The sequence below is a fragment of the Penicillium antarcticum genome, assembly GCF_028974205.1.
Source record: "Penicillium antarcticum strain IBT 31339 chromosome Unknown utg000005l_segment0_segment0, whole genome shotgun sequence".
Taxonomy (NCBI): Eukaryota; Fungi; Ascomycota; class Eurotiomycetes; order Eurotiales; family Aspergillaceae; genus Penicillium; species Penicillium antarcticum.
Genome location: NW_026695303.1, coordinates 2,267,143 through 2,286,547, shown reverse-complemented (window position 1 = coordinate 2,286,547; position 19,405 = coordinate 2,267,143). Strand labels below are relative to the sequence as shown.

General features: G+C 50.5%; 11 protein-coding genes across 11 annotated transcripts; 6 read left to right on the top strand and 5 right to left on the bottom strand.

Moving 5' to 3' along the window:
- Positions 1 to 523: 523 nt before the first annotated feature.
- N7508_005511 (uncharacterized protein) lies at positions 524 to 1,616 on the top strand (the record flags this gene model as incomplete). The annotated part of the gene is made up of 2 exons (XM_058463577.1): positions 524 to 836; positions 970 to 1,616. 2 exons carry the CDS (start codon positions 524 to 526, stop codon positions 1,614 to 1,616), a joined length of 960 nt encoding a protein of 319 aa, XP_058320055.1.
- Positions 1,617 to 1,776: 160 nt separating this feature from the next.
- On the bottom strand, positions 1,777 to 1,980 carry N7508_005510 (uncharacterized protein; the record flags this gene model as incomplete). The annotated part of the gene is made up of 1 exon (XM_058463576.1): positions 1,777 to 1,980. One exon carries the CDS (start codon positions 1,978 to 1,980, stop codon positions 1,777 to 1,779), a length of 204 nt encoding a protein of 67 aa, XP_058320054.1.
- A 420-nt stretch (positions 1,981 to 2,400) lies between these two features.
- Positions 2,401 to 6,426, bottom strand: N7508_005509 (cohesin subunit SMC1; the record flags this gene model as incomplete). Its single annotated transcript, XM_058463575.1, has 6 exons — positions 2,401 to 2,418; positions 2,475 to 2,841; positions 2,893 to 3,200; positions 3,250 to 6,205; positions 6,256 to 6,349; positions 6,396 to 6,426. The coding sequence occupies 6 exons, from the start codon at positions 6,424 to 6,426 to the stop codon at positions 2,401 to 2,403; spliced, it is 3,774 nt and encodes a 1,257-aa protein (XP_058320053.1).
- A 370-nt stretch (positions 6,427 to 6,796) lies between these two features.
- Positions 6,797 to 7,669, bottom strand: N7508_005508 (uncharacterized protein; the record flags this gene model as incomplete). The annotated part of the gene is made up of 1 exon (XM_058463574.1): positions 6,797 to 7,669. One exon carries the CDS (start codon positions 7,667 to 7,669, stop codon positions 6,797 to 6,799), a length of 873 nt encoding a protein of 290 aa, XP_058320052.1.
- Positions 7,670 to 8,101: 432 nt separating this feature from the next.
- pdx1 (uncharacterized protein) lies at positions 8,102 to 9,102 on the top strand (the record flags this gene model as incomplete). The annotated part of the gene is made up of 2 exons (XM_058463573.1): positions 8,102 to 8,180; positions 8,312 to 9,102. The coding sequence occupies 2 exons, from the start codon at positions 8,102 to 8,104 to the stop codon at positions 9,100 to 9,102; spliced, it is 870 nt and encodes a 289-aa protein (XP_058320051.1).
- A 382-nt stretch (positions 9,103 to 9,484) lies between these two features.
- Positions 9,485 to 9,822, top strand: N7508_005506 (uncharacterized protein; the record flags this gene model as incomplete). Its single annotated transcript, XM_058463572.1, has 2 exons — positions 9,485 to 9,511; positions 9,613 to 9,822. 2 exons carry the CDS (start codon positions 9,485 to 9,487, stop codon positions 9,820 to 9,822), a joined length of 237 nt encoding a protein of 78 aa, XP_058320050.1.
- A 408-nt stretch (positions 9,823 to 10,230) lies between these two features.
- Positions 10,231 to 12,212, bottom strand: N7508_005505 (WD40 repeat domain-containing protein; the record flags this gene model as incomplete). The annotated part of the gene is made up of 4 exons (XM_058463571.1): positions 10,231 to 10,995; positions 11,054 to 11,637; positions 11,694 to 11,821; positions 11,905 to 12,212. 4 exons carry the CDS (start codon positions 12,210 to 12,212, stop codon positions 10,231 to 10,233), a joined length of 1,785 nt encoding a protein of 594 aa, XP_058320049.1.
- A 927-nt stretch (positions 12,213 to 13,139) lies between these two features.
- N7508_005504 (M18 family aminopeptidase) lies at positions 13,140 to 14,837 on the top strand (the record flags this gene model as incomplete). Its single annotated transcript, XM_058463570.1, has 6 exons — positions 13,140 to 13,197; positions 13,244 to 13,305; positions 13,356 to 13,457; positions 13,510 to 13,645; positions 13,693 to 13,785; positions 13,831 to 14,837. The coding sequence occupies 6 exons, from the start codon at positions 13,140 to 13,142 to the stop codon at positions 14,835 to 14,837; spliced, it is 1,458 nt and encodes a 485-aa protein (XP_058320048.1).
- A 276-nt stretch (positions 14,838 to 15,113) lies between these two features.
- N7508_005503 (DSC4 family protein) lies at positions 15,114 to 16,254 on the top strand (the record flags this gene model as incomplete). Its single annotated transcript, XM_058463569.1, has 2 exons — positions 15,114 to 15,334; positions 15,441 to 16,254. The coding sequence occupies 2 exons, from the start codon at positions 15,114 to 15,116 to the stop codon at positions 16,252 to 16,254; spliced, it is 1,035 nt and encodes a 344-aa protein (XP_058320047.1).
- Positions 16,255 to 16,731: 477 nt separating this feature from the next.
- On the bottom strand, positions 16,732 to 17,772 carry N7508_005502 (ATP-dependent Clp protease proteolytic subunit; the record flags this gene model as incomplete). The annotated part of the gene is made up of 5 exons (XM_058463568.1): positions 16,732 to 17,150; positions 17,215 to 17,356; positions 17,426 to 17,451; positions 17,528 to 17,546; positions 17,605 to 17,772. 5 exons carry the CDS (start codon positions 17,770 to 17,772, stop codon positions 16,732 to 16,734), a joined length of 774 nt encoding a protein of 257 aa, XP_058320046.1.
- Positions 17,773 to 18,108: 336 nt separating this feature from the next.
- N7508_005501 (uncharacterized protein) lies at positions 18,109 to 19,377 on the top strand (the record flags this gene model as incomplete). The annotated part of the gene is made up of 1 exon (XM_058463567.1): positions 18,109 to 19,377. One exon carries the CDS (start codon positions 18,109 to 18,111, stop codon positions 19,375 to 19,377), a length of 1,269 nt encoding a protein of 422 aa, XP_058320045.1.
- Positions 19,378 to 19,405: the final 28 nt, after the last annotated feature.

Sequence of the window (19,405 nt, the reverse complement as noted above, 5' to 3'; positions counted from 1 at the left end):
TACTTAACAGGGAGTTAGGACAAACAAAATGTGAAGTTGTGTACGAACAAATTTTCACTTTCACTTGACGGCCACCCTTTTTCTAAAGGATCTCAACATCAGTCACAATCAAAGAGGTTTCTATCCAACATTTCATGATCACCACCCATCTCACTTGCTCTCATCACCTCACCCACCCATGGCAAACGCCGTTTGCCATTTTTGTATTTTAATTGCTTAGCTTCTCAAGCATCATCTTCCCTCCTTCATCATACTTCAGTCCTTCGACAACTCTCTTGCCTACATCACAGCTCGAGCTCCAACATCTAGGTAAGTTCTATACTCCATCCTGTTCTTTGGCTCATTCGCTCTGTACATTCACAAATTCAAACGCATCTGAGCTTCTTTTACATCTTCTCACGTTCTTTCTTTTCACTCAATTACTTATCTCCTTCTTCCATCCATCCACCATCTTTCTTTTTCATCATTCCACCTCTTTGCACGGTACCAGATACTCACATTATCTATCAGTATCACAGCAAAGATGGCACAGACCTATCTCTCCAACCACCACATGGAGAGGTTCATCTCTGAGTTTGAGGAGAACCTCACTCATAAGAGCCTGGAGCTCGTGGTAGCCGCTCTGCTTTGTTACGCATTTGACTCAGATGAAAAGTGGGCGATGAACTACAAGGCTGCCACCAACGGTGGCGGATCGTACTACTTTGCCATGCAGCTGGATGGTGGTCAGAAGATTCTTCACACCATCATCAAGATCGTCTCCACCGATGAGCCCATCTCCGAGGACTGGGATACCACTCTCGCTCCTCTTGCGGCTGCTCCTCTTCCCAATCAGCGTTGCTGGGCCTTGCTCTTTCCAGATCCCTGATCAGTCCCCTCTGCCTCTCAGTGATGATTTCCTCCAGCTCCAGGCTAAGGCTTTGGCAATCAAAACTGCCCAGGCCAAACCTGCTGATGACAAGATTCCAGACATTCAGTATGAGCGTAAGGAGACTCCGTTTGAGACTCAACCTATGAGCAGTGCTCCTGCGGGTGTCAAGCCCGCTGCCCTGGTCGTGAAAACCAACACTCATTCCCAGGCCATGCCCAAAGTCCGCACTGCCCGGCCTATTGCTCAGTCTACCGCTCAGCCTACCGTCAAGCCTTCTGCCAGCCCTGCCCTGAAGCCTACACCGAGCCCAGCGGTCAAGCCTGCTGCTGGTCCCGCTTTCGATCCTGGCGCCTCCTCAACCTTCAAGCTTGCCGTAAGTCCTGCCAACTATGCAGCCTTCAAAGCTACTGCCCATTCTGCTCTCAAGCCTGGTGCTCCCGACTTCAAGCCAGCTACCATATCTCCCCTCAAACCCGGTACTCCCACATTCCAACCCAACGCCTGTGGAGGGCCTAAGAACGGCTCGTTTAAGGCTAATTCTCCTCCCGCCACAAAGACCAGCATTCAGCCCGCTCTCAATCCCGCTGCCAAGACTACAGTCAATCCCGCTATGAAGCTCAACATTCAGCCCAAGGCCCAAGCTGCTGCGACCCAAACTCCCGATGTTGATCTCATGAGCTTTGCGGACTTGGACGTTGGTACCCAGACCAAGATCAACGGTCGTGTAGCTCAGCGCCCAGGATGATCTAATGATCACGCCCAGACGAACTTCATGGCTATTTTACTATGCTCGTATATTGAACTCGCCGTGGGAATTTCTTTTCTTTTCTTTTCTTTTCTTTTACACTGAATGCGACTTACAACGACGAGAAAACGGCAAACACCAAAAAAGGTCGAGTTATGAACTACGACGCCGTTCCTGAAGGAGCATTTGCTTTTGATATGTTGAGGAACATAGGGAGGAGTAAGGAAGTGGGTCTCGGATTTGTTTTCTGCGAGTCGTCTTGATTCTTTTTGATGCTCTTGGGGTTCTGGGATGTTCCAGGGGAGTTCTCTTTCGGGTTATGGGCGGTTTCTAGGCGAACATAGTTCAATGCAGTCCACGGCATGTCTATGGAAATTAAAACATAAACTAGATCATATCAACATCCATTAAGGTAGTATAGAAAGTCTAATTATCAATGCGACAGCGGCATAGGGGTGATTTGCATGATTGAATACCGATCGACCGATATCATCAGGACGACAAGGAGCAACGCCTTGATGAGAAGTGACTGGCCCAAGGCTAGCGGAGATAGAGTACAAGCAAGGAAATCGATGTAAACAAAAATGACAATACGGAACTGGTATCAATTAACTGTCTTGTCGATAGAAAGAAATGCCAGGCTAGCACTTCCAAATTTTCAGCAATCGACTCCGGTAGAAACAAGCAAACACTCCAGCTAGACATAATAATCTACAAAATGAAGAAAAGGAAATAGCAAAGCAAAGGGTTATCACATAATCCGCATATATCCTACCTAGAGGACTTAGGTATACTTCCGAAGCTGCAAAGCATGATTGTCAGTATGATCGAAGAATATGTGCACGGTAGTAAACTCACATCAAGGGTCAACGATTTGCTGCTGTTCTCAACCTGGTCCCTGAAGATACCGACGAGGGCCTCACTGTTCTGGAACAGACCTGTCTTCAAACTGATCACGATGAATTGCATGCCAGGTGCAGCGTGGTCATGGATATAGTTGGCAATCCGGGCAACGTTGGTATTGTCGAGGGCTGCGTCAACCTCGTCTAGTACGAAGAAGGGAGATGGCTGGTACGAGTGGATAGCGAACAGCAGAGCGAGCGCGGCCATGGTCTTTTCGCCACCGGAAAGGTGTTCCATGTCTCGGAAACGCTTGAGGGGAGGCATGGCGTGGTACTTGATGCCGTCAAGGTAGGGTTCATCAGAATCCTCAATATCCAGGTACCTAATGAATTGTTAGTCGAAATACACAGCTAGCAGGCGGGGAAAGACTTACGCTTGTCCACCTAACGGATAGTTGGCACTGCGTGTGAGTTCACGGTAGATCGGGCCGATCTGCTCGGAAATATGCGCAAAGGCCTTGTTGAAGAGATCGGAACGCTGTTTCATCACGGACTCAAACTCATCCTTGGCTTTGCGTGCAGACTTCCGTGCATCTTCAAAGTCCTTCTCAGTGCTTCGAAGCTTGTTCTCGACGCTCTCAAGACGCTCCATGGCACGGGCATTGGGTGCCATCTTGTCTAAGTCACTGTTGAGAACACGAACCTTCTCAAGCAGTTCATCCTCGAGCTTGTCATCGGCCTCCTAAGAGACAGTTAGCATCAGAAATTAACAATGTTTGATTTGCGCATACCTCTTTAAGACTCTCTCCAAGAGACTCGAAGTCAACCTCAATGCCATAGTCGTGCACCACAGGAGCATCTTCCAGTCCTTCACCCTCATCCAGATCCATGGCATCGGGGTCAGCAGCTTGCACAAGATCATCAATAGGAAGCTTGTCAAGCGCGTTTGAAGAGTCGGTCAAGGGAATGTCGATATCCTCAAGCTTGCAGCGACGCAGAAGAGCATAACGACTAGAAGAGTTCCTCTGGATCTCGGCTTCAAGTGCGTTGACATTCTTCAATGCTGCCTCAACGTGCTTGCTACGCTTCTGAAGTTCGCGCCTCTGCTCGTTCAATTTCTCGGCGGATTGCGCATAGAGGTTCTTCTGCTCCTCGAGGGCCTCGCGGAGAAGTTCAAGTTCAGCATTGAACTCATCGAGCTGATTGCGGATTTCCTCCTGTTGACTTTGCAGCTCTTCAATGAGACTCTGATCACGCTCGTACTGGGCCTTCAGGCCATTGATACGGTCCTCTGTTGCCTGAATACGCTGCTTCTCGAAGCTGAGCTGGTTCTCAATACGACTCTTTTGCGTGGTAAATTCCAGCTTCTTCTGCGCAGCCTCTTCCTGCAGAGAGCCTTGTTGGGCCTCGTATTCTCGGATATCATCGTATCCTAGACGCTTGCAGAACTTGCGGTAGATCTCATCCTCGACCGTAATGACGGAGGCCTGTGACGTCTCGATAGTCTCATCCAGCTCGTCAAGATTCTCCTTGCGCTCTGCATACTTGGGGCGCAGGTCCTCCATCTGGCTCTTGGTGAAATCAAGCTGGCTGCGCTTGCTCTCAATGTTCCTCTCAAGACTCTTCAACTCCTCGCGGGAATAGGAAAGACGCTGCTCGAGGCCGACAAGCTCTCCCTGCAGGGTTTCTTCCTCCGAGCCTCGGCGGTGACTCTTGGGGAGATTGCCGAGATCGTTCATCAGCTTCTCCTTGAGTTTATACAAGTTCTCCACCTCGGAATCCTCCCAGCGCTTGGAATTTTGCTGTGGACCACGTCCACCAGTCATGAGACCACCCTTGTGAATAACGGTGCCGTCCAGGGTGACCGCCTTAGCATCGACATTTTTTTCGTAGCAGAGATACTTCGCTGTCGCCAAGTCATCGCAAACAATGGAGTTTCCACAGGCATAAACAATCGCACGGGAAACCGATTCATCGTAGTCGACAGTCTCAATCGCAGGACGCATACCTCGGTGCATGCCCTTCAGGTTGGAGTTGAATGCCTTGACTTGAATAGTCTCAAGTGGGATGAAAGTAGCCTGTCCTGCGCGTTGGTCACGCAGGTGCTGGATGCACTCTTTTGCGGTCCTTTCGTTATCAACAACGATGGCATCGAAGTGTCGACCCAGCACAGTGCTGACAGCATCGGAATACTTCTTCTGCTTTGGTCGGCAGAGATCGCTGACACGGCCCTTGACACCGGGGAAGATGCGCTTCAGAGTAGAGATTAATTCCTTGGCCCGGATCTCGCGCTCGGTCTGCTTCTTGCCATCATCGGCTTCGAGCAGTTTCCTCAGTACGACCTGGAGCTTTTCCTCCAACTCGGTTCGCATTTGCGAAACCTTCAACCGTTCTGAGGTCAATGCGTTCAGCTCCTTCTTCTTGCGGTCAATGTCCTTGGAGGTCGTCTTGATGGTATCGTTGAGAGAAGTCTTGCGCTCGCCCATTTTCTGCGCCTCAGATTCAAAGGTCTTCAGCTGCCACTCGGTGTTTTCGAACTTGCCCTTCAGACTGTTGACAGCTTCGGCTTCCGTCTTTCGTTGGCGGCGGAGGTTGTCGAGGTTCAATGAATCCGCAGATGAACGTCGGTTAACCTCTTCTCTAAGCTTGTGATATTCCTGTTGATCGGCTTCGCTCAATTGGCCGCCCTTCTTGCTCATCGTCTTCTGCCACTCTGCTTCCCATTGAGCCTGGGCCTTTTCAACAACTTTGAGGTCCTTCTCAAGGTTCTTGCCGTTGTTGGATTGGGATGTGCGCTCCTTGCCGATTTCTTCAATCTTCGAAGAGTATCTTTCGACCTTCTTTTGGGTGATATCGATCTTCTCATCAACAGGAACGAGCGAATTGTTGAGCTCTTCAATCTCGCGCTCCTTCTTGGTGATGTTTTTCTCGGCCTTTCCGACGTCCCTACCAACTCGAGCATGGTCCTTTTTGGCGTCTTCGACGTTCTTTTCGTACTTCTCGACACCGCGGCGATATTCCTTGAGCTCATCCTGGTATTTCTGGATATCAGCGCTAGAATCATCAATCAAGCGCTGGAAGTGGAACAGCTTCCATAGGATGTGAGTGATAATAGCCTGGTCACGTTCCTCGGCCTTTTTGGCATAGTTCTCAGCTTCGCGCTTCTGCTCCTGGTATTGCTTGACCTCGGAGTTGATGCCTCGTCGACGATTGAGCTGAACGGTCTGCTGCTCTGCGGCTTCCTCCGCCTCGGCCTTGAATTTCTCGTAGTCGGCCTTGTGCTCCAAACTGCCAGAGATCTGCTCAATCAGCCGTGTAAGGTCACGAGGAGACTGAGATGCAATCGCTTCAACATCCCCTTGGAAAACCAGGAAGTTGCGCGCCTTGATCAAGATGTTTTCTTCCTCGAGAGCCTCGTTGTATTGCTGGGCGGATACGGTCCGGTTGTTAATACGGTATTCGCTGACACCTTGGCTGGTGATAGATCGGCGCCATTGCTGCTCCTCGCCCGCATCATCTTCGTAGACAGCCATGACCCAAGCGGTCTTCGGGTCTTTGACCGCAGCGTCCTGGGTGGAATCCATGTTGTCTGGGTCCTCCTCTTGCTCGACATCCTCGCCTTCCGCTGCAGGCTCTCCATCGACTTTGGATGTGCGCAGGACACGCCCGCGGTAAACGAGATCGCGGAGGTTGGTTGATCGCAAATGGGACGACTTAATTCCTAGAACGAACGAGATGGCATCCATCCTAGTGCGCGTCAGCGCGCGTTTCTTCGATTAAGGCCGAAGAATACTCACGAGTTGGACTTTCCAGACCCGTTCGGTCCGATAATTGACGTAAAGTATGCATCTCCGAATAGGAGCACATGGTGTCCCTTGTAGGACTTGAAGTCTGACAAAGTTAGTAAATGCTCGCGGCGCACTTCTGTGTTACGTACTGAAAAGCTCCAAGCGAATGAGTTTTCCCATCTTGCCGGCTGCTTCCCTGAGGGAGCCACGCAGTGAGAAATTCAAGCAGAGCTCTGAGATTGTTAGTGAGAGATTGGCGTGTGGGCAAAGATGGTTGTGAGGGGCGCGATAACGGGGAGACCGCGTCCATCGACGCGCCGTAGCATCACGTGGCTCACAACTTTATTTGCGGCACTTCTAGTACCACTCAGCGAGTACAATATGTGGTACTAGGACTTCGTTGGCCGTATAATATTTCTGTTTTATATCTTGTTTACTAGTGGTACAAATGCTGCGCTGTTGCCCAACAGAAAGGACCAAAATGATGTACAAAATGGATATCAAAGCCGTGGTCCTTGATATCATGACAAGGTAATGTCCGGCAACTAGATCATTGTTGCAATGGCATCTTCATGTTCACAATACGGCCAAAGTTCAAGAGCTCATCTGAGACATAGCCATTGGAGTCCACACGGAACTGAGTCTTGCGGCCCGCAACCTGCACGACGATAAAGTCCTCGTTTGTAAAGACCTGACGCAGGGACTGGAAGATCTGCCAGCCCATGTAGCTTATTTTCTTTGCTGGAGACTTGAAGAACTTGATCTCTTCTTGGATCCCACGGCCAAGTCTCACCTTTTCCATCTCGAATCGCTGAGCAGCTTCCGCTGAGACAGTGATCTGGCGCTTAAATAAAATCTCACCGGGGTTCACCTCAACATTGTAGGGCTTTTTGAAAGGTGCCATGCTTGAAACCGTGAAGCGCACACGCATCTGGCCATTGGATTTGACCGCTTTGATGCTTTTGACCAAAGACCCAGTCCGGGCGATGAACACGGTGCCCATGACACTCATCACGACACAAATACCACCGAACAAAGCCTTCTGCCAGTAAGGACGGGGAACCAGAGGATCCCGGAAGACTTCGTTGGAGTTGTAGAGCGAATAGGCGAAACAGAACCCGGCCAACCCGTACGCGGTGAGTTTATATGTGCGGTGAGAAGGAGCCTGGAACAAGACCATCTCTCCATTGTGTAATACCTTCGCTTCCAGCTTTGCTAGAGCGCGAGGGTCTTTATTACCACCGGAGTTGTGTCCGGCGGTCCACGGGGAATCGACTGTCCTGCGGACTCCTTTAGCCGAGTGAGGCGCACTCGAATTGAAGTAACGCCATGGTGAGCTCGAGTTCGTTTGCAAACCTGGCCGAGTTGGTTGTACAAAGCACTGGCGCCATAGTACGCGGAAGGTTGGTGGTCTGACCGACATCACTGTGTTGAGTCTATGCATAACGTTAGCAAAGCCATAGCAGCAACGCAGCGCCCAGCCAATCGAGTATGCCCCAATACGAAAAGAAAATCAAGTAACCTACCAAGACAAGAATCAATTGACCGTTGTTCTCCTCGGAAAGCCCCGACTCGTCGAAAGCAGCCGCAGCGGCAGAAAAATGTTCCCGTCCCGGCCGCCGGTGAAGCTCCCAACGCCCTCAACACCTCCGGCCTGCAATCGCTTTTGTGACCAAACACTCAAACTCGAACAAATTGAACATTCAGACTTTGCGCGCCTCTCCGTGGTGGTGGGCTCTTGGTAGATCCTGCTCGTTTCGAAAGCTTCCGCGGCGAGTTGCGACACCGGTTGAAGATCTCCATCCGCAATACCTCCACCAAACTTCCAAACCCCTCCAGGTTCACCATACATACAATGGCTGCCCGGATCACAGTCGGCCAGCTTCCGGCCATGTTTGCTCGTCGCCAGCCCAGGGTTTTCAGCATCAGCAAGCGTGAGTTTTCCATACACCGAAGTAATACACATTTCCGCAACAGAAAGCCGCTCTCCATTGAGCTCAATTCCTCGACCGGACTGCTTGCTTTGCAATACCTGAGACGAATTTGAATTAACCACCCTATATAGGCTTCCAATCCACCGCTCCCACAACACAGAACCCCGCCTATCCGCTCTACCCCTCTGTTGCCCAGCTCCTCCGTGAGAAGGGCATCTCCAAGGACGATGTCTCCAAGATCCCAGCATCCGGACCCAAGGGCCGCCTCCTCAAGGGTGACGTCCTCGCCTACCTCGGACAGATCGCCTCCGATTACCCATCAACCCAGGCCGCAAACCTGGCCAAGCTCGGCCACCTCGACCTGAGCAACATCAAGATCGCGCCGGCTCCGGCACCAGCCGCACCAGCCCCGGTGGAGGAGGCGGTCATCGCCGCACCTCCTCCCATGGCCTCGGTCGCCATCTCCATCTCCCTGGCCGCCGTGCTCTCCGCCCAGAAGAAGATTCAAGACAATCTGGGCGTCACAGTCCCTCTGTCCCGCTTCCTGGCCGCAGCCACTGACCTCGCCAACGACGACCTCCCCCGCGTTGGCTCCAGTCGCTCCGCCGATGAGCTCTTCGATGAGCTTCTCGGTGCCGAGCCTATCAACACTTCCCGCGGTGATTACATCCCCGAGCTGAACGCTTTCGAGGCTCCCAAGACCATCTCCCAGTCCAACCCTGTTGAGGAGGATCTGATTGACTTCCTCAGCTCTAAGTCTGTGAAGAAGTCTGCCCCCTCGGCTCCCGTTGAGCGTTTGGCTGAGGCTGCCGCCAATGTCTTCAGCCTGACCGTTCCGGCTGGTGAGGAGGTGCGTGCTAAGGCATTCTTGGAGCGCATCAAGTCTCTTCTCTTGGTCGAGCCTGCGCGTCTGGTTCTATAGATTTTGTTTGTTATTAAATCCCCCCTTTTCGAGCTTTTTCGTTTGTTGTTCGTCACCTGGACCCCTAAAATTGGGCCAGGGCTCATCCATGAATGTATTCAGTGTAGCATAGTTAATCGGATATTGACTGATTGGATCTATTTAGCTTGATAAATAGACATGTGGATGACATCACATTCTTGCCAGGATTGTCCACTTCGTAAGTTGAGAAGGAAGATTATAGGACACTCCAGCCCTTCGCGATATTAATTATACCCGTACGACTCGATAGCTTTTGATGTCAGGAAATCAGGGCGAGCCTTAGTTAGGTCTAAGAGCATATCCCTTTGATCGCATTATATACATCTCGTTCGGGAGTCTAACATACAATACGGGATATACTATGAGCAACTACATCGTACTATCGGATGTAAGTACCAACATGTAAACTTATATACCACATCAAGATTCAGATTTTACACCGAATCATAGAGGATAATGATTCAATTGCAGTTTTCATTTCATTCCTAGCATGGCAAAAATGCACAGCAGGATGGTATGGCTAAAGATCTCTATGAAATTGAAGAGGCGCGAGCCAAAGCCGCATCGCAAAGGAAAAGAAGGGGTCATATCATCATCAAAAGCAAAGAAGAAATTGCAATGAGAAACCCCCAGCGCTACGCAACGCCACAAACCGGCAACAAGATTGAGATTGGAAACACCACAAGCGCCGCCGCTTAAAAGCCACGAGTAAAATAGGTGTCTATGAAAGGGTTCGCCCGAACTCCAAGCCAGCCAGCCAGCCAGTTGGGGAAAACACAATGCCCTGAGGGGAATAAATAGCCAGAGACGAGGCGAACCAAAGAAAAATAGAGAAAAGGAGGGGGGAAGCAATGAAAAAAGTGAAACAGAAATACGCAAAGCGCGTAGTCCGTTTGATTGAGCGCCAGACTTCCCTTCCACCTGCGAAATGCCCGAACCACACCGATGAAAAGATGCAATAAATGCCGACGCGTTGAAGATGAAGATTCAAATCCCCATGACCATACCATGCAATGACATCCCCCTGGGATCAAGTCAAACCCAAAAACCGAAAAAAACTCCTTGTCGAATGCAAGTGAGAGACAAATTAGAGATAAAGTTGCAGAACTAACGGATGGTGCCCCATTCTGCTAGCTTGCTGCCTTCGCGACGAGTGTCTCTTGTAGCCCGTCTGTCGAAGATTTTCCAGAACCTGAGTGTTTCATCACCAGCTCCTGTGACGACGGTCTGACCGTCAGGGCTCATAGCCAGATAAAGAACGCGGAAAGTGTGACCGGTTAGTGAAACGATTTGTTCCATGCGCGGGTATTTCCAGATCACGATTTGATTCTGACTGTAGCCGTGCGTGCTGATGATCTCGTCTGAGTTTTTGGACCAGGAAAGGTTGCAGACTTGGCTTCCAGTGTCGACTTCCTTAATCATTGAACCAGTTTGGGTATTCCAGAACTTGATCGTGCGATCAGCTGTACCGCCACCGGAAGCAAGAAGGTGATGTTGGTGAGGAGACCACGCAATAGCTTTGACTGCAGCGTTGTGGTCGGAGAATCGATACAGAGGCGTCTCATTCAACTTGTCCCAGACCATCAGCTTGTTGTCATTGCCGCCTGATGCCAATTGGCCATCTTCGGTATTCCACTTCAATCCACAAACCTCCTGCTTGTGACCTGCAAGCTTTCGGAGATATTGATCAGGGGAGCGGACATCACGGTGGTAGATGAGACGATCCCGGGAACCTGAGGTGAGGATGTGATCGTTCCAAGCTAAAGCACCAACGCGGTTGGTATGTCCAATCATGGTTCGTAGCCGACGGCAGTGCTCGGCATCCCAGATTTGTACCAAACCTTTACCTGTGCCAATTGCAAGATGTGTCCCCTATTATCCAGGGTTAGCATTCATTATGCATGGGCAAACTATAGCAGCTTTTGCTTACCCTCTGAATCCAGCTTACGCTGGTTACGGTATCGTCTTTCAGCTCGCACAGCCGCGTGACTCGACCGGATTGGGAGTTCCACATGTAAACAGAGTTGGCCAAACCAACACCAAGAACGTTGCTGCTTCCCCAGTCTACTAGGTTCAGGTAAAAGTCATCTTGCAGATCGGGGGCATCCAAGACCTTGTAAGGGACCTTGTTGACGTAGCGGGACTGCTTGCGAGGCGTTTCAAGAATCCGTTGGCTGTCATAACGAATGGGAGAGAGGCTGTATAGTTCTGAGCGGACATTCAGGTTGGGAGCGTGAATACTTCGAGGTGTTTTTGAAGGAGTTGGCTGTCCTGAGCCGGGCCGTGTGGGTCCATAGTTGAAGAGGTTCTTGTGTGGAGTGGTGGGGGTGATGCTAGCGGGAGGTAGATTGACGGCGACATGAGGGGGTGTATGAGAGCGGGTCTTGTCGTTAATCCCATTGCTGAAGCCTAGTAATGGATCTGGGGATGCCGAATGCATATCAGGCTGTGGGACTGTATTTCCAAAGAGCTCGCTGCGCAAAACACGAGAGAACGTCCGATTCGCTTCTTCCGCTGTTGCCTCAAAGTCAGTTCAAAGTACTTGTTCAGAGTATCAATTGATAACGCACTCTTTTGGAAATGTAGCTCCGAGTGAGGGGCGCGTCTCTTAGATTTTGACGGAGTGGAAGGACAGCCATCTTCATGCAGCAGGCTATACGTCGCCTGCAAGTCTTGACCATCACGGTTTGGGATGAATCTAAACTCATGTCAGTTTTCACAGATCCTCACTAATACACCCGTCGCAGGTATCCATATCAGGCAAAGTCAAGCATGACATACCGGTCCCCATACACCCGCTGCCGTTTCCGACACGGACTAGTTGTCGGTGTCCTTTCACGGCGACTCCCAGCATTCTCATAATCCCTAAGCGCCCTCGCCAGAGCGCCAGGATCGACTGGCTCTGCGCCTTCTTGTGCCTGCTGGCGATTCCCCGAATTGTCTGGAAAATACATCGTGCGCTTCGTCGGCATGCTTGGTGGCGTCTTCGACCCAGGCGGTGATGCGATATTTGAGATGTGCGACCGCATCGTTTCCTTGGCTACCGTGCCATTCCTGGCCTTCTCCGAGTTCTGACCTCTGTCTGCCATCTCACTGCCTGTCTCCGCGAGACCCAGAAAGAAAAAGCTGCCGACCAGGACGATGATAACGAGTTCATGCGATGGAAGTAAATTGGTTTTGACAGACAAACGAAGAAGTCGATCACGGCTATTTGAGCGGTGATTCGACTCGCGGTATTGTTGTGATCGAGATGACAATCCAGCAAGTCAGTTGTGAGATTCAGTAAATTGCAATTTGATATACTGTCCTCAGCATGAAAGACGTGAAGCACCCTGTCTCAAACAACAAGGGCATGTGTAGAGCCAAGGGAGTGACGGAGTTGCGCAGGGCGACTCTAGGTCACGCGTCGGGTGCGCTAACCCGATTAGGATGGGATATGGATTGGCCTTTTTTGCTTTCTTTACTCCATACACATCTTTGACAGATCTACATGGATCACTTAGTGGATCCTGGCTCTTTTGATACATTTCTGACAGGGTTCCTGCTGGTTGCCGATATGTTTCCTTTGATCTTGGCTCTTTGTTATGATCACGACTGCACTTTGTTTACTGCACAAGGCAGAAACGCGCCCACAGAAACGCGCAGTTCAACGGGCATTGAAAGTGGGGGAAGTGAGGGACTTGTTGGGGCTTTGACTGACGCGAAACTTGACGAATACGCGCCCTGGCCAGAACGCGACGCGAATAAGCTTGGGCCAGAAGAGCATCACCAATCAATCACACCTGGAAATCAGTTTGGACATCTGTGGGGTTAACGCTAACCTTGAGAATATGATTCGATACAATTAAATCTGTTTATATTGTAATATCGTTGGCTCAGGTGTATAGTTGGCTTTAGTGGTGATATCCGTCACCGCCAAGCGAAAACCTCAACTTCTTTGTATATCCACTGCTATGGTCTTCAGACGGCCTTTGTCTTACATCCTAGGCTCTTCTCGTCGCTACACCACTGCAACAATGGCTTCTAAACAATCTGCTCTGGACTTCTTGTCCTTTGTTAATGCCGCCCCTACCCGTAAGACTACCAGCCAATGACGTGGAATTGCCGCTGATCTGTCTAGCCTTCCATGCCGTTCATGAAGCCAAGGTGCTTCTGGCCAAGGCTGGATTCCAAGAGATCAAGGTGTGTCTATCTTGACAATGGTGTGAAATATGTGTCTTATACATCAATAGGAGAAAGACTCTTGGGCGTCGACCTGCCAACCGGGAGGGAAGTACTACTTGACTCGCAACACCACCACTCTCGTGGCTTTTGCGATCGGCAAGAAATGGCAGGTATGTATCAATCTATCTATATCAACGACTCCGTTGCTCACCATGGATATAGCCGGGTAACTCCATCTCCATGATCGGTGCTCACACCGACTCCCCAGTATTGCGGGTCAAGCCCGTGAGTAAGAAGAGCGGGGAAGGCTTCGTCCAGGTCGGCGTTGAGACCTACGGCGGAGGCATCTGGCACACCTGTATGTCGAGCAAGCCTTCAATGATGATCTCGCTAATTCACTTCCAGGGTTCGATCGTGACCTGGGTGTCGCTGGCCGAGTGATGACCCGTGCCGGGGATGGATCTATCGTGCAGAAGCTGGTCAAGATTGATAAGCCCAGTATGTCAATATTCAACTGAAGTTTGATCCCCGCTAATGTCGTAGTCCTTCGCATCCCGACTCTGGCCATCCACCTGGACCGCCAAGAGACATTTGCTTTCAACAAGGAGACTCAGCTGTTCCCCATTGCTGGCTTGATTGCTGCAGAGCTCAACCGCACTGGCGAGACCAAGGCTGCCGAATCTGACAAGGACGGTGAATTCTCGCCCTTGAAGGCTGTGACCGAGCGTCACCACCCTTACTTTGTTGAGCTTATTGCTGCCGAGGCTGGTGTCAAGCCTGCTGACATTCTGGACTTCGAGATGATCTTGTTTGACACTCACAAGTCCTGCCTTGGTGGCATGCTGGACGAGTTCATCTTCTCTCCCCGTCTGGACAACCTTAACAGCACCTTCTGTGCTACTGTTGGTTTGATTGACTCCGTTGCCGACAAGTCTGCTCTCGAGAACGAAGACGCTATCCGTCTTATCGCCCTCTTCGACCACGAGGAGATTGGCAGCCGCACAGCTCAGGGTGCGGACTCGAACATTCTTCCATCCATCATCCGCCGCCTATCTGTCCTCCCTTCATCATCCCCAAAGGATGCCGACCTGTCGACTGCCTACGAGCAGACTCTGTCCACCTCGTTCCTTGTATCTGCTGACATGGCCCACTCCATCAACCCTAACTACGCAGGCAAGTATGAGCCGGATCACAAGCCTGAGATCAACAAGGGCCCAGTGATCAAGATCAATGCCAACGCCCGCTATGCTACCAACTCCCCTGGCATTGTCCTTTTGGAGGAGATTGCCCGCAAGACTACTAAGGAGTCTGGCGAGCACGTTCCCCTGCAGCTCTTTGTTGTCCGCAACGACTCCAGCTGTGGCAGCACCATTGGCCCCATGCTGTCTGCCGCCCTGGGTGCACGAACCCTGGATTTGGGTAACCCTCAGTTGAGCATGCACAGCATTCGTGAAACCGGCGGTACTCACGATGTCGCACATGCCATCCGTCTCTTCACTGGCTTCTTCAAGCACTACTCAGAGCTGTCGAAGACCATTCTTGTGGATTAAGCCTGTTGTCATTGAATGTAGATCGCCAGCCAATTGAATACACAATAACTCATTTCAACAGGAACATTTAAACACAGGTTAAATATCAAATAAGATATAAGATATGAAGTAAGGAAAGGTACCTTGATAGCTCAAAGCACGTGTTCGGACCGAGGAAACTCCGCCTGACACCCGTCATCTCCAACACCTCCAACATCCCAGCTCACCAACGGGGAGTCTCTACCTCGACTCCTTCACACCGCCTGTTGAATACCGTCCAAGCCCTCATGACCCTCTATGACAGACGTCGACCCCTATCGGGATGCGGAATACATCGCTGACGTGTCCGGCATTACCTATGACGATGCGGAACCCCCCAGGCCAACAGGCACGCTCAGCAGCCAAAACGCCCGCGTAAAGAAAGTCCAGTCGACCGCCAAAACCGCCTTCATTGACCGGTTACTACGCGATCTAGACATATTGATTTATTGTCAGCTCTCCGCGCTGTATTACATGGAGTAAGTCTACCTAAGTCTACCCCAGTCTACCCTAGCCTTGCCTGTCTAGCATGAACCACCCCCTATTTCCTGCGACAAGCTCCTAACATTCACTCCGTTTGTCCAGCTGCTCGATCATATTATTCGCCATACGGGCCATTGTGGAATTGATCTTCTTTACGCCAAAAGCCGCCCCCTTCGAGCCGACGCGCAACCAGCCATATGTCGGCGCCATCATTGCCAGTAATCTCATCTGCATGATCTTCCATGCATTCTTTATCCGACCAGAAGCCGGCGAGGAAACACGCGGCTACCTCCATGGAGGCATATTCATTGATTTCATCGGACAGACCCCCGTCTCTGTATACCGCCTCTTATCATTTGATGTCCTGATCTTCCTACTCGATTTCGTCATGCTGGCTTTGGTCATCGAGAGAGTCAAAATTAATGGATCTCCTACTCCACGCCCAGCAACCAACAACACAAGTACACGTACAGACACAGCCACAGGAACGGAACCAGGTGACGGTCAGACCCAAACCCAGACACAAGACCATGACGCCGAAGAACGTGGGGTGTTACGACCGGATGATGCAGATGATACAGCCACATCAGCCCGTAATAGCCCCGATTCGCAATTGCACAGTAGCATTGAGGAAGAAGTTGATGAAGAACGAACCAATCTTCTAGCGGATCCCAGCGATGCAGCATCTGGAGTCAGCGCTCGGGGCAGTCATCCCATGGATACATACGCCTCTGGCGAGGCTATCATTGTTGAAATGAGCTTCTTTGGAACACTACGAGATCAATGGCGACATAGCAATACGCCAACTCGGCCAACGACAAGTTTCGTCCCGTCTCCGGAGACGGCGACATTCTTACGTCAACGGTTTGGGCTGCAGGTTGGTACTGATGGTCGTATTGAACGAGTCAATCGGTAGATGTACTTGTGGCATTTCTTTTGTGTTCTAGCTCTGGGAGCGGGACTGCATAAGTAGATAGATTCATACATTACAGCGTCCAGTCGATTGCTGTCACCAGAGATGATATAGTGTATGATGTATAGCCTTGCGCCAATATATGTTTTCACGTCATCTTACTTAGTCTGGGCGAGAGCCGTTTGCCATAGATATCGATCTATAGTAAAGATAGAAAAGTGAAGTATGATAGAGCTCAGCGAGGGGACCTTTCCTATATCCGTCCATTGACAGGCCACTTGTTCATTCATGCTGAAGTGTCCGTATAAACATATACTACGCGAGGCAGTGAATATCACCAATTGAACTCTGACACGTACCTGTCCAAGAGAGAGCAGTAAGAAAATGCATAAAACACAGACAATCATAATAAGATATATCTTACAAATCGAACCAACCACATGAAACCCACCCCATAACCACTCAGAACGGCATACCTATCTAAGCAGTAGGAGGCTTATCCTCCTCCCCACTGCCCCCCTTCTGAACCCTTCGATCCAGAATCTCATCAACAATACCCAACTCAAGCGCCTCCTTAGCACCCATAAAGTAATCCCGCTCCATAAGCTTCTCAATCTCATCAAGAGACATCTTCTTCTGACCAGTAAGATGAGTCTGATAGATCTGATTAAGCTGGTGGCGGACACGCAGGATTTCCTTGGCGTGGATGGCGATGTCGGTGGCTTGTCCGAAGTAGCCGCCGGACGGTTGATGGATCATGATCGAGGAGTGCGGGAGACAGTAGCGTTTTCCTGGGTGGCCGCCGCAAAGGAGGAGGGAGCCCATTGATGCTGCTTGCCCGACGCAAATTGTGCTTACTGGTGAGGCTATGTAGGTCATCGTGTCGTAGATTGCTAGGCCTAGGGTTTGTTAATTTGGGTTTGAGTCGGTGATTTGGGTGAGTTGATGAATCCGGGTACGTACCAGCTGTTACAGAGCCGCCTGGAGAGTTGATGTAGAGGTGGATTGGTTTGGATGGGTTGTCGGCTTCGAGGAAGAGGAGTTGGGCGACGATTGATGCTGAGAGGGTTTCGTCGACTTCGCCGTTTAGGCAGATGATGCGCTCCTATAATAAGGAAATGGTAAGTATACTGGGACTGATGAGAATATAGTTGTTTGTGTACGGATTTCATACCTTCATTAGTCGAGAGAAGATATCATCTGCGATGCGCAAGGACGTTAGTTAAGTATTCCTTTGACATCTCAACTTGTCAATGGGGTTGATTGCGCAACATACAAGTGTGCCATCCTCCTCCCTATTTAAAGACATTAGCATTTGCACATTGAGTTGGACGCAGTCAAGGAAAGACATACCACTGTCTCAGTGACGAAAGGCGTGGGTGTCCAGCTCCGCGGGGGTTGGCCCGCAAACGAGGGAACTTGGCTGGAAAAGCATCGCGACAAACTGGTCGCGGGTTTGGCATGAGAAACTGGGGACTGGACAGCCCGTCTTAACTGACGGAGAGAGACTCTTGGAGGCATCTTGAGATGTGCAGTGTGCAAGCTGGAGATGCCGAGTCGGAAGACGGTGAACTGATGCGATAACGATCGGCGCTAAGATAAGGAGCTCCAGTTCGACTGTGAGATCGCAATGTTGAGTATGAAGCATATATGGGTCTATAGGACTGGATTGATGCTTTTTATGATACTCAAAGCAGTCCGTCACTTCCATAAGATCTTATAGAGATCGTTTTGCCCCGCTGCTTTTTTAGGGACTATTCCGCAAATGAGAGCCTCTGATTGGCTCCTGCGACAGCTCCGGCGACCATCTTTTCCAACTGCCAACCTTTATCTCCTTTCCACGCAGCATCAACCACAATGGAGTGCCTTCACTCGCGCATTCCATATGCGAAATGGCGCCTCCATGCATTCCAACAACTGCTCGCAAGCTCGCGTCTACCCGCGACAGCTCATGCAACCAAGCGAAGCATTTCGACCACACCACGGCGACAAAACAAGAGTGCCCACGACGCTCCTGCATTTGAGCGAACAAACATCAATAACGCAACCTCGGATACTCTACCACCCTCTAAGCGTTTACCGCAATCCCCGCTTATCACACACCCGCGCCCCGGACCCGAGAAGAACCGCAAAAGACGCCCGACAATGCACGAAACGGACCAACTAAGCAAGAATCCATGGGCTGTAGCACTAGCATCTCCGATTCGCATGTGTGGTGTAACAGGAGCCAGACTTCCAACTGCTCTTCTCGGAAAATGGGGCTTGGTGCAACAACAAGAAACGGAACAGCTACATTTCATGCCCGTAGGTCTAATGCAAGATTTGCTGCAAAACAATAGACCTCCAAACTCCAACCACTCAGATATACTTGCTACGGTAGATGTCAAAGGTCAACAATCGGAATTGGATGTGTCTAGCGAGAACAAAAGCCCAACAGTCGACACGCCAAGCCCATTGGTCCAGCAAAACAACAAACAGGGACGACAACTCTTACTTCGAATCACCGAGCTTCTCCCACTTCTCCGATCGATTTCAGCGCCGCTCTCAAGGAAAAGTGGCAAGAAACCAGCCGTTCTGAAACTATTGCCATTCCGGTGGAAGCATCCCCAGGGACCAATTAAGGCGAGCGAGGAGCAGAAACTCAACTGGATGTCGAACGCCCCCGATATTGTACTCCAGAGCATGAGAAACGTTGTATACAGGAAGCTAGATGCTGCTTCTACGAAGTTCAAACGTCTCGGTAAACCCAATGGTGTATGGAGAGCGGTTGATCTGCATGAATACTCCGAGTCTGCAGTGGAGGATGCGCTTGGATGCCTGAAGCCGTTTGAGCGCATGGAATGTGGTGGTCTGCTGCTGCTTGGATCCAACGCTGATGGACTTGCCTCTCAATCAAGTGTTCCCTGCCCGGATTCTGTTACTCTCCCACAGACTGAGTCCAAGGTTCCCGTGTTTGACCTGTCAAGTCTTCTCTCAGAGTCTGATTTGATACAGCTGCGTGAATCTCATCCGCAATTCCAGCGCACGGCACTATTCTTCAGGCCCGATGAAGAGGTTACCATTGATGCAATGATATACTTGTGGAAGTTAAAGCGACTTCTTGTGAAGCTGGACTTGGAAGAATGAGCTTTAATAACCAATATGGAGACTATTT